Source organism: Chiroxiphia lanceolata, chromosome 6 (assembly GCF_009829145.1).
Source record: "Chiroxiphia lanceolata isolate bChiLan1 chromosome 6, bChiLan1.pri, whole genome shotgun sequence".
NCBI classification, from domain to species: Eukaryota; Metazoa; Chordata; class Aves; order Passeriformes; family Pipridae; genus Chiroxiphia; species Chiroxiphia lanceolata.
In genome coordinates, this window is record NC_045642.1 from 2,592,284 (window position 1) to 2,605,212 (window position 12,929).

Genomic DNA, 12,929 nt, shown 5'->3' on the forward strand with positions numbered 1-12,929 from the left:
AAAATCCTTTTTACTCTCTCAGCATGAGTGAAATGTCCAGCTCGAATTCAGTGTCCATTTTAGGACACTGCAAAGAGACCAAAGAAAAGAGGTTCAGGTGACTAACATGAAGCATTAATGGTGGGCAAATGTGCAGAGAAGGAAGACTGGGAAAAAAAAATCTATATAAATTAATTTTAAAAAAAATACGATAAGACACAGGATAACTACAGCAAAATAGGCAAAATATTGCTTTAATTTTAAACCCCCCTACTCTCCAGGTCTGTGAGAGACAGCATGATAACTACCCAGCTTCCATTGCAGTATTTTTCAAGACATATAAGAAAACATTTTCTGCTACTGAGGCTGACAGACTAGAAGAGACCAAAGCAGCAGAAATACGTAGAATTCGGGCTGCTGCAGGTTTCTACAAAAAACAACCCCATTAGATAAGCCTCGTGAAAGAATAACATGGGTATAACAGAACCCTGTCAGGAGTCAGAGAATATGGGACATCCTTTCTATTTTCCGTAGCCTCCGAAGAAAAAGGTCTTTTGCCACAAGTGAACCAGTGCAGATGGGACTGCCACAGACGTATAGAAGTACTGTTCTCAGTAAATACAAAGTAATTTGTCTTATTTATGTGTTTAAAAGGAAAATTCTGTTGAGAATATTTTCAGACTTCTCATTTCATCATCTGTCAGAGTCTGCTTTTATTGTGGGCACTTTTCATTTAATCTTCATCCTTTGCAGGAAAACACAATCCAAAGACAAACAACTTCTTTTTGGTTATATAATCAACTAACAATATATAAGCCATGGGAGGCCAATTATATTAAATTTCTCAAATAGAAAACATCATAAAATAAATGAAGATATAGCTAAACAGAGGTTCAGCTTGTTACTTTCTACTCAGTCATCATTTCTGACAAAGTCAAGGAAAATTTTTTGAGAGCATTTTCTTATCTGAAGTCTTTGATAGTTATTCTCTCAAAACAATAAGCTCAAAAATGTTACACATTAAATGTATAATAACAGGAAAGTCGCCTCTTCCAGACTCTCTTCAGTTGTTATGCTGTGTGCTGAAGTCAGCCTGTAGCTTATAGAACTTGTTATCCCTAATAAAGCCACTGTTGTAAGATCTCTGGAAAAAAAAAAATTACTATCTCTAACATTTTTGCGTTATACTTATGTTTAGAACTGATATTTCTTAATAGTTTTTTCTGGTTTTGGTGTCTTTCCCAAGTAGCTTTGGTGAATTTCTCAAGGGAGGTGGCAGAAGATCCAGATGTTGAGGAAATACACTGGATGAATAAACACACCACAGGGTGAAGATCCTGTCTGAAAGCCAGAGGAATTGCATGTTCTCTCAGGGAAGTTGATAGGACAGGCCTGTAAGGAAACTGTCCTCAATTTTCTGTTATCATCTCCTTTCAACACTGAGCTGCAGAAGTTTTATTTACCCTTACAGGGCAGTGTAAAAGCAGAAAGAAAGATAAGAGCATTCTTTTTTGTGCTAAATAAATGAATGTATAAATAAAGCTTAAGTAAAACAATGTTGCTTTTTTTGGAAAAGCTTTCCTGCAATGAAAATAGGAGTTTTATGGTACTTTGAACATAATGAAGAATGCTTTAAAATCTGTTAAATGGATTAACCTTTCAAACATGCAAAGTCATCTGAATTCTGCTGTTGGTAATTTTAATACATACAGGTGCAAACCGTGGGAGAAGTGGATATAATTGTGAGAAATGGGTGGATTTGGGTTGAGCCTGACCACCAGTAGTAGAGAAAAAGAATTGTATTGGAAAACTTGAAACTTGCATCTTCATGCATGTGCAAGCACAAAAATTGTAAAAGGTTATCACAAATTTAAAATCTGTGAAAGATTATCACAAATTTAAAATATGCAATCAATTATTTCAAGCCCAGACAACAATTTAAATGTTTACACAAGTTCTTTGTCAGGTTAAGTCTTTAGTGGTTTTCTGTGTGGTTTTTTTTTTTTTCCACTTTGTTTTTCTTTAATCATTTCATCTCTTTCTCTGTGTGGAATACAGAATCTCACTGTTTTCATGACAGAAATAAATACTTTAAAACTCTGGGAAAATGTAATTAACTTCTGCTAATAGGGAGAAAAACACGTATGGTGGCATCAGTTTTACTTTAGAGGGAGGAATGGCATAAATATATACCACATTCAGTCAGTATGACAATAATTTCACATAGTTTTGTTTATCTTTGACTCTATTGATCACAGTAAATGATTAACATTATTTTCACATATCCAAATAATTAATTGATTCATGTAGAACTGGGTTTGCCAAAGAATTTGGAAAGCGGTTTTGACTATAAATTTATTACTTTGTGTTACTATAAAGGTAATAAGGATTTGTCGAGGTAATAAATGGCATTATTTGTTTTAATGGCCTATGCTTTTGGCTGGCTTATTCCAAGTTAAATTCTGCCATGGCACAAAGATTAAGTACATTGGTAGGCCAGGTGCAGCTAGTTGTTGCTCACAATTGAACTTTTTATTGTTTGGGGTTTTTTGGTTTTTTTAGGACTATCAACATATTTTGTCTTAGAATTTAAATAACAAAAGGGAAAAGAGATGAAGCATTAGGTGAAATGTCCGAAACTCTGAAGCAGAATCTGTAGAAAATAGCAAAAAGATGTACCCAAGCCATAGCACTGAACCATTGTCACCCTGTACCTGTACAAAAGCAATTTCAATAATACAAGATACCTGTATAATCTGGCAGTGAAAAGTTATTGCTAGGGTTTTTTTCTGCATCTCCTGCTACTATCAGATATAAATGTTTGCAGAAAAAAGCCAAAACATTTCTAATTCTTTTATAATTTAGTAAAGCCTGTGACTTCTTCTAGGATAATATAGCCAAATGATTGGGAAGAGAGTTAGCAAAGAAGGAGTTATTTAAATAAGAAGTGGTCATTAATGCCTGAAATGAATGCAGACCTTGATCTAGCAAAACACTTACACTTAGGAGTACTTTACTGAATCAAGGGTTTAGGACCATATTTAAATTATTGCAATTAAGGGTGGTCTCATTCAGAACCAGTAAGTACCTACTTACAAAGGTAACGACAAAATTAGGAAGACTGAGTGGCAATTTTTATTAATAATTTCTTATTTTTCTCATAATAATACAAAGCAAATTTACACTTTTTTCAGCTCTTTAAGGGCACTGCTGAATGTTTTAAGAGACTGAAGTCTGACAAAGAGACAGTAGCTCAAATTCTAATCTCAGTAAAGATATTGACAACCTCTACAGACTCCAGCACATCACTTAATTTTTGTGATGATCTTCCACCTGTCCTTGTCTTCCACCTGGCTTTATATCCCATAGGGAGAGTTCAAAAAATATAAACATAGATATAGATATACATATACACGCTCCATAACTAATCAGATAGACCACAAAACACTTTGAAAACATAAGGAGAGTAAATACATACCTAAAGTGATGAACTTGTATTTACTACCACCTGTTAGCTTGCTGTCACACAATGTTAAAAGTAGATATGATTTACCAATTCACTGGAATATTAAAGAAGAAAGCTGCCTTTTCCCCCCTTTCCTCTTCCTCTCCCGCTTAATCCCCAGAGGTCTAGTTTGGTACAGAGCCACTGACAATAACAGTTACCAGAATTTAAGTAACAGTCTCTTGATGCTGATTATGCAAAACAAAAATCAAAACAACCCCTTCCTGTATCACATTTATCTGCACAATTAATTCCTTCACAGAAAGCATTAGTGCTTGGGCATGGACTGCAGCATTCTCTCATGGCCTTTAGAAACCTGATAGCCTGCAGCTCACATCCTTCTGGTGAACTGCTCCAAGAAGCTCAGAGCTATGTGGAGAGCAGAATTCCCTGAAATTTCTCAGTAAGGCAAACAGAAACTGAGTTCAGTGGGGTGGGAAGGTGGTGGGAGGGGAAAAATGTAGAAGACCAGTAACAAGACAGTAGCTAGCAGCAAGGATTTTATCCCAAACATTCATGCTCTGTCCTGGCAGAAGTCTATCCATCTATTTCATTTATCAGAGTTCCGAATAAGAGCTTCAAAAAACAGACTCAACAGCAATGATAACATTAAAACTGTTACATTTCCAGTATCAAAGCAACCAGAAATGAAATATCACCTGTTCCTGCCCAAACCTATCAGCCTCTCTCTGATCAAGCAGATACTTAAAAGGCTTTCCAGCCTGTACCAAATGGCTTCTACTCTGCTCAGCCTGTCTGTCTGCAAACCTGATGCACACATAAACCAGCACACTGAATCTACCCTCCCCCACATCTTACACGATCATTTAGGAGGGCAGCATAAGGTTTCTGCTCACTTTACTTCATAAATCAAATTTCCTTAGTCAGGAAAAAGACTGATGGATAAACCTGCACCAAGATTTCTGGCTACACGTAAAGGATGTACCCAATTAGCAAAGCAGGCAGTCAACCTCATACCCAACTGCACGTGGTCAGGAGATGTTCCAAGTGTTTGCACATCCAGTTCCCAGAGGAGAACCCAAGCTACCTACCTTGGGACCTACATCCGAGCTGGTGGCTCTGGTATTCGTTCATAATCAAGAACTGTGTTCATTCAATACAAGTCAAGGACTTTAAGGCCTAATTCATGTGGTCAAATGTATTCTTTAGGAGAAGATAACTCTCCAAGGATTCAGAGTGGAGACCATGATGCAGACATCCATATCCAGTCAGAGGAGAGCCACATCTACTTCCTTTCACACTAGACACACTTCATCTATTATTATGTATTTCTGTCCCTCCCTTCCACCCCAAAACCCTGTTCTTTCCATCTGTACCTGAACCACCACGTTGTCAGAGTTTACTGAACTAGGATCAGGATTTCATTGTCCATATACCAGTGACTTGTCAGACAGCCTTTCCCATGTGTTCATTCCTTCATGTTCCTGTTTTCCTTCTCATCTTCTCTAGTTTTTTTTTGGGTGAGTAGTACCTCGCAGGAGTTCCCTTGCTAAGCATTGCTATGCACCCTGGGATAAGTCAGATCTGGTTTTGGGATCACTGTGTATTAGCATCATGAAAACAGCAAGTAAAAAGTAATGCTGAACAATCCTACTGCTTCAGCCAAAGAAAAGAAGCTTTCACACCAAGGCAAGATTAGAATTCATAATCTTTCCCTCTGTTCAAGCTCTCAATTATATTGAATTTGAAGAAAGATATGTTATTTTTGGTAATGTTGGCTGGTATTAAAATTTAAATGCCTAGACGTGTAATATGCCAAATTTTTTGCCTCTAAACCTATTTCCCTGGTTTTGGTCTTATAATGACCAGAAATAAAAGTTCCTGAAAAAACTTGGAATCAACCTATGCATTAAAAAAAAAAAATCACAGAAATCACACTGTGTATTATAAATGGCCTACATTATTCCATCTTTACAGTACTGTATATACAATAGAGAGATTTAAACAGTTCCAGAAGGCAATTTGGACCTCATATTGACATGAATGACTTTTTAAGTAATTCTAGGTATAGTCATTCTGAAGATGACTACTTAATCTCTTCATCCTTCATGCTGAGAATAAAAGGGCTACTCAGTTAGCAGCCTCTAGTCAGGTGATTTGCATCTCTCTCCTCCTCCTTTAACAGGGATTAATTTCTCCCTGTGTTAACAAGGAGCAAAGTTTTTATTTTTTGTCCTCCCCCCCTTTCTTTTTATATTTATATTTATATTTTATAAATGTGCTAGCTAGACAGACAATTCATTTGGATTGTTGAAGCCAACAAGTTTCTTTTTCTAGAAGCTTCACATCTAAGGAGTATTACCTTGCTCGAGCTTATCATAAACACAGAGATTTACTTTCAGTGTTGACAATAATTGACTTTGCCACAGAGGACTGCTAATTAAAGGAAAAACAAGAACCATCTGTTTCTATCATTCAGCTAGAAAGATGGAAAACCTGCTACAGAATGTGTGGAATAGGGCAACAGGTTTTGTTCATCAGCAGTAAACTAGAATGTGAGCACGTAAATACAGGTACTCATAAACCAGATACTTGCCACTTTTGTCTATTTAAAAGCAAAGACACCAGAAAACTTTTTAGGCTTGGAATCTTCTCTTCTTTGGCCCTGCAATCAATTTAATAAAAACACTGTCCCTGTTTCATTGTTTTGCATGGAAAAAAGAAAAAGACAATATTTCTGAAAATGCATTATGGTATTAAGTCTGTCTTGGTGCTTTAAGCTGTTTTCAGAATGAAATTATTCCTTAGAACTGCAGTAATAAAGCCAGCTTTCATATTCCTAGATTACCACAATACTATATTAACTCTAATATTTCAGCTAACTATAGTGAAATAAAACTTACCTTAAAAATCAAATCCTTTTTCCCATAACGAAGCTCTTTCAGCTGGGCTTGGATCTTTTTTGACTGAAAGTGAGGATAACAAAATCAGGTTGGAGGGTGTTTTTATTTAAAATATTTACTTTTAGACCAGAAAAAAAAAAAGGTAATGAGTTCTGACAACAGCAGAATCCAGATCAGCTCTAAAATGTAGAAACCCCTCACCTCCCAAATCACTGACAATTGTTTTTCCTGGTTGACATGTCAAAACCAGCCAAAAGTATCAAGGAAAATATAAACTGCCACTTATCTAAAGCACGTAAGTACATTTTATATTTGAGTTGTTACTAATACTTTCCATGAAGGGTACCTGAAGTGAGCAATCCTATTTTTAGGGGTAAAAAGGCTCCAGAGGATTGCACAGGTTATTCCTTGTAAAAAAAAATAGGGCACTCCAGGAGGTGTCCAAATGATCTAGGTTCTCAGTTTGTAACCATGCCCTTGAAAACAGGCAGAGTTATGCTTATTTACATCAGCTCAAGATGATATTTATTTTAAATCTTTTTACATTGACCCTTAAAATAATTCTAAGTAATAGTCTATGTATTATTTTATTTATTTAAACCAAATATAATAGAAATGGATTATTTATATTAAACCCAACTATCCAAGGAACAATATCTCACCCTTTATCTAAGAATCCTGTCAAAATAATAGCTTTTTAAAATAAAATCCACAGTCCTGGTTGATATTCAATATGTTTTCTTGTATTAATTATTAGTTAATTAGTTTTCTTTTGTGAGTTAATGCCAAATGTTTTGAACTCCTTTAAATGTATTAGAAGACTATTTCACATTTACTGAAACAGTGTATCCATAAATGTAACATATTACAAAGGTAGGAATAAATTTCATAAACTGAATTTCACAAACTGAAATTTCTGGGAAGATTTGATGTCCTTCCAATTCAGTGACAGACTTTTGGGAAGGCTGAATAAATCTAAAGATGAAATTTTAGAGCCTGCTTTAAATCTTTAAACAGTGAGACCAAAATGGTTACGGTATTCCATAAAATCTGAACCAAATAGCCAAGATCAGTTCAGTTCAATTCATTCTTCTGTGACTCTATCTGCTGTTAGTTCATCTAATAGCACTGTCCTCTAATCTGGGCAGTGTAACTGGCAGAGCTATGGAATATATTCCACATCATCTAAATTAAAAAATATTAACCAACTTTATATTGTTCTAGGGGTCATGCTTAAGAAAACAAACAGTCTCTGTGATATACAAGGTGTACAAAAAGGCTGTAGAGGAATCTGAGAGTTACAGTTAAGGTATTACTCATTTGCTAAATATCAAAGCTGTGATAAAATCAAGAGTCATAAAGCTAAATGCATTCAGTGTTCACATAAGGGACTCAAGAAGCACACATATGACCTGCAAGTCTTCATGACAAAATTTGGTCGTTTTGAGGGTTTTCTCTGCTTTGAGGGAGAGGGCTGACAAAACTGACACCTCTTAGTGCAGTCAGACAGACAAATCATCATTAAACACGGATCTCTAAACCACAGCACCTGGGAATATTGCCCTGGCACATGCCTATTTCCATGTCCTGGGAACACCAAAATTTGCACCACCCTGCTTTCCTCTCTCCAGGGCTCTGACTTCTCAGAGAAGAAAATCCAGCCATGCAAAGTGTGCAGGATCCCAAGCATGTTCCCATGGATGCTATGGGACAGCAGGGAATCATTCTGTTTGCACTCAGCCTGGGGGAGCAGAATGAAGCAGGAGCTTCCTGGTGGGCTATTCTACCCACAAAGGGCTTGGATCTAATAGCTAAAAAGATATTGAGTTATTAATTAATTAATTGAAAGCAGAAAATACCTTGTTTCTCTGGTTGGTACAACCTAACTGGCGAAATGACCACAAAAAAATGATGCTCCTGCAGCATCTTTGCCTGTTCTAATGGTACTAATACCCTTAATAGACACAAATTTGCCAGGATGATTCATAAAGCCAGGCATTCTCACACTTTAAAATACACTCACAATCTGCTGTCTTGACTGCTACTTAATGTAGGTTTAGTTCCCTGAAATTTTCTGAGAGCCAGGGCTTGTCACACTACAGTGCAGTTAAACTATTCTTAGGCCTCATCTTTCCAGACATTTATGTTGCAAATATTAAAAGGGACATAATCAGGGAAAAGACCATCAAGATAATTACCAAAGATTCAAAATATTATGCAGCTAGGTGTGGTGGTTTGACCCTGGCTGGATGGCAGGTGCCCACCAAAGCCACCACCACTTCCCTCCTCAGCTGGCCAGGGGATAGAAAACAGAACAAAAGGTTCATGAGCTGAGCTAAGGACAGAGAGAGCTCAGTCACCGATTACTGCCATGGGCAAAGCAGACTTGACTGGGGGAAATTAATTGAAATTATTACCAATCCAAATCAGAGCAGGACAATGAGAAGTAAAACAAGCCTTAAAAACACCTTCCCCCCACTCCTTCCTCCTCTCAGGTTCCACCTCCCTCTTTAGCAGCACGGGGAGACAAGGAATTGGGATTACTGTCAGCTAATCCCATGTTTCTGTTGCTGTTTCCCCTCAGGGAGAGCAGTTCCCCTGCTCCAGCGGGGGGAACATGTTTCCATGAGAAAGAGTCTTCTCAAAATTCTCCAGTGTGAGTCCTTCCCAATGGGCTTTATTAGCTTTATTAACTCTCCAGAATGATCCCTTCCCATGGGATGCAGTCCTTCAGGAACAGGTTGCTCCAGCAGGGGTTCTCCATGGGGTGATAAGTCCTATTATTTCCTACCACTGAGTATTTCTCAGAAGCTTGGCCTCCTAAATATTGACCTCTAAGTTAAAAGGTAGAGACTCTGATGAAGAAAACACACTCAACGATAATTATGGAAATTTTAGGAAAGATGTTCTGCCTCTGTTTCATTCAGGTAAGGTGCAATGACTCTCACAGAAATTATACATGCAAAAAACCCAGACTAAAGTAATATAAATGAGTAAATCGGATTTACATGTTGTCATCTCTTTTTTCATGAAAAGTTAAATAATTAAAGGGACTGCTTGAATGAATGCAGGTACTTCTACATTCATCTATTTGCCAGTAAATAAGGTTTTTGTATCACTGACTATCTTTTCCATCTCAGTCTTCAGTAGAGGGGAGATTTCGTTCCCACAATTTCATAAAGTGACCCTTTTATCCCTGAAGTAATGAAACATTCTAGGAATCAATAACAATAAATTTTGCCTGTCTCTAACTTAATTTCAAAACAGGCATTTGGCAATTCCCATCTTAGTCTAGGCATGGAGATCAAGGAAAGTAAATCGGTTTTATATATGCTATAGATGCATAATAAATTTGCAGAGCTATATCATAAGCGTGCCCAAATGATTTCACTTGTCTAAAACTTGAGTTTGCAGCTCACTTTCTAAAACATTTATGCTGCTTCTAGTGAAGTCACAGAAATGAGCTGGAATGAGAGCACTTTAGGAACATAAACATAATATGTATTCTATATTCTGGTATATATATATATATATATATATATATATACTGAACCTCAGTAAAAAAGGCTTTGATGCAAACTTCTTTGGGTTATGTTAGATTTAGAACAGAGAGGAACCTTCCTTACCTCCTCTGCATGAATGCCACAAAGCTTGTTTCCTGACAAGAGCTTGGTTTTGAGGCTTTTGTTCTGAGGGGGAGACAAGAAAAAACCAAGGTGTTTATTAGTGAGGGTTGCTGAAATATTAACTATTTGACCACACTGGTTTTATTTTCTACATGGATAATACCTTCAAGTCACCAACAAAGACACAGGTAAGACAAAAGAGATTCATCAAGGCACAATACTCCCTTACAGAATTCTAAAAGGCTATAAAATTTGCTTTAGGAGGAACAGGACTGCTTACAGAAACCTTCCAACACACTCTGACAACTGAAAGTAATTTAGATTTAATACTCTGAGGTACAAAAGGGCAGAAAAAACCCATCTGATCCTTACCTGGTGTCAACTGCATAGCTCAGTATCATTTTCAGTAAATCATTTTAACAGGTGAGTAATAGGGCCAAGATCTCATCACTTGACCTTGATGATCAAATTCATGGGGTCTTTTTGCTAAATTTCATAATTTAAAATCACAAGCAATCAAAATCTGTAGAAGGTTAGCTACCTGATAAAACATTTCACCAACTCAATACGCCTTTTCATGTAGGAGTTTTAAGTGTATTTTTTCTCATTTTCAGGGAAAATAATAAACCTTGACAAAATGCATTTTCCATAGTCATTCTTTTTGCACTCCTCACTCATCCCATAATTGACAGTCGAGAGTGAAGATTTCTCTGCAGTGAGAACATCTTTCAAAACTGGCTAGAAACAGAAGTATTCAATAAGCAGATCTTCAGGTGCTGAACATAACATGTTTGACACTAAAGGGAAATGAAAAGAACACCAAAACTAACTGAAACTAACTGCTCCTGTGCTAAGGAGCTGTAAATACACAAACAGAAACTGAACTCCCAACATTTCAGGAATATATGTTTATTACTGAATAACAATAGCTTTCCTGAAGATTGTACACAAGAACAAGCTGTCATTAGAGCCAAAACTGTAATTCCATCCAGTTCAAATTTAGGTCCACATCCCACTGAAACACTGGAAGCTTTAATTCCAGAATCAGAAGCTTTGAGTTTTCCTTGAAAAAACCTGTCTCATTGAAGCAAATGCAAAGAAACTCAAATTCCATGTGAAACCTCATTTGCTTAATTCCAAAACGAGGAGATGTGACAAACTCCGTATTTCAGAACCAAAGTAAGAACGAGTTGTAACCCTTACATTTTTACTCATTTATCTTCCTTTCACCCAACATATATATATACACATTCTCTATACATATATAGAATATATATATAATAGATGTATATGTATATATTATAAGTAATAACTTCTATTACTACATTACTATTTCACAAGTAACTTCTACACCTGCTGTTTTGAGGAGATCCTGCAGTGACCCAGAATGTGTGTCAGCAGGACACATGATGGATTAGATGGTTGTCAAAATTTCCACATCAGGCCAAATAAGCCTGGTAAAAGAATATAGTTAAAAGAACTTGTCCCACACCAAAACTTGATGAAAATATTTAAAGTTAGGAGATGAAATCCATTGTGGAGGTTTAGCTAGGTTAAACATGATTTACCAATCCTGTCTCATTATCCAGTCTATTAGTAACAAAAAACCCCAGCAGGGTTATCAGAATGCAGGCAAAATAGTCATGATTTAATCTGAACTTAATAACATTTTTAGAAATGAAAGCAAGCATTAAAAGTTACTATTATCAAGAGCTTAATAAGTAGGACCTCGACAGGGGCAGGTGGCAACTTCTTGCATACAATTTGAGTGATTTTATATTACTTCACAAATCAAGTCACTGTCAAAAATAGCTTTGTATCCTGATTAATAGTGCTAATTTTTATAGCAGAATGTGGAGTATACCAGTAAAACATATGAACAGAGCCCAATGAACATATAACAGAGCCCAGTGTTGTCTGGATTCTGAATTAAATGTAGCAAAATGAGAATTCTAATCAGCTACATATCCTAAAAGAATATGTCCCTTTTGCTAGAAAGGGGCTATTCAAAATCAGATTAATTAATCAATGAAATTTCAAGTTTACAAATGCCTATTGATTCAGTATAGAAGTTCTGACTTTCAAGACCTACATGGATTCAAGATTATGCTTATTTTCCTATTAAGAATCCTTCAAAGAGCAACAACAAATAAGTTAAACAAGAATTTTACACAGTTTTAATTTCAATACTACATTTGTTACTAAGTACTTAAGAGAAAAAGGTCTTGGGCATTTCAAGCTTAAAAATTAAGGAATTAAGTATCTGTAAATATCTCACTAATACCAATTTTAAAATTATATGGAGTAATGATTTTAGTTAGAAATGGCCTTTTAGATGTAGAGAAAGAATACCATGATATTCAAACTAAATAGGTGTTTTAATGTAAATGAGTGTCTAAACAGAAGAAAAATACAGAGAGGAGGCCTTAGCATTCTCAGAAAAACAATAACCATGATGCCAATTAGAAAACTCAGACAAAGGCTTGCAAAGGAAAGCAGAAACTGCACACTTGAAAGTTCAATAGAAGCACTTTTACAGTTACAGCTTTAGTTACTTCCTCTTCTGCAAAGTCATTTTATAAAAATCATTAATTATATAGCTACACATTGCATTTTTTTTATAATTTCTCCATCTGATTTAGCATGTACAGTAAATATAAGACAAGAGTCACAGTTTGTAGGCACTGGCAACTGTGTCAAATTTAAAGGGGTTTATTATCATCATAAATCTGAAGTTAGGGGGATTAAGATTTATCTGATGAATCATATGTTCTACTAACAGAAGGCTAGACTTACACCACCAATGTCAAAGCCACAAATTTTCAGATGTCATTTTTTGAAGTTAGTTTATCTTGACCCCATGTCACACAATGAGTGCTTTAATACTCTTATGTTTGTGTTTCATAATTTGAAACACCGGTGTTATCTACTTGAATCAACATCAGGATCTAATCC

At 36.0% G+C, this 12,929-nt stretch overlaps 1 protein-coding gene across 3 annotated transcripts in view; it reads right to left on the minus strand.

Annotated features, from left to right (window-relative positions):
* Nucleotides 1-12,929, minus strand: part of LUZP2 (leucine zipper protein 2) — a 139,196-nt gene that overhangs the window by 30,072 nt on the left and 96,195 nt on the right. For all 3 annotated transcript variants that reach the window (XM_032691570.1, XM_032691569.1, XM_032691571.1), the window contains exons 6-7: nucleotides 9,975-10,037; nucleotides 6,349-6,411 (exon numbers count right to left, since the gene is read on the minus strand). In XM_032691570.1, coding sequence (XP_032547461.1) covers nucleotides 6,349-6,411; nucleotides 9,975-10,037 — 126 coding nt within the window. The remainder of the gene's footprint in view (nucleotides 1-6,348; nucleotides 6,412-9,974; nucleotides 10,038-12,929) is intronic.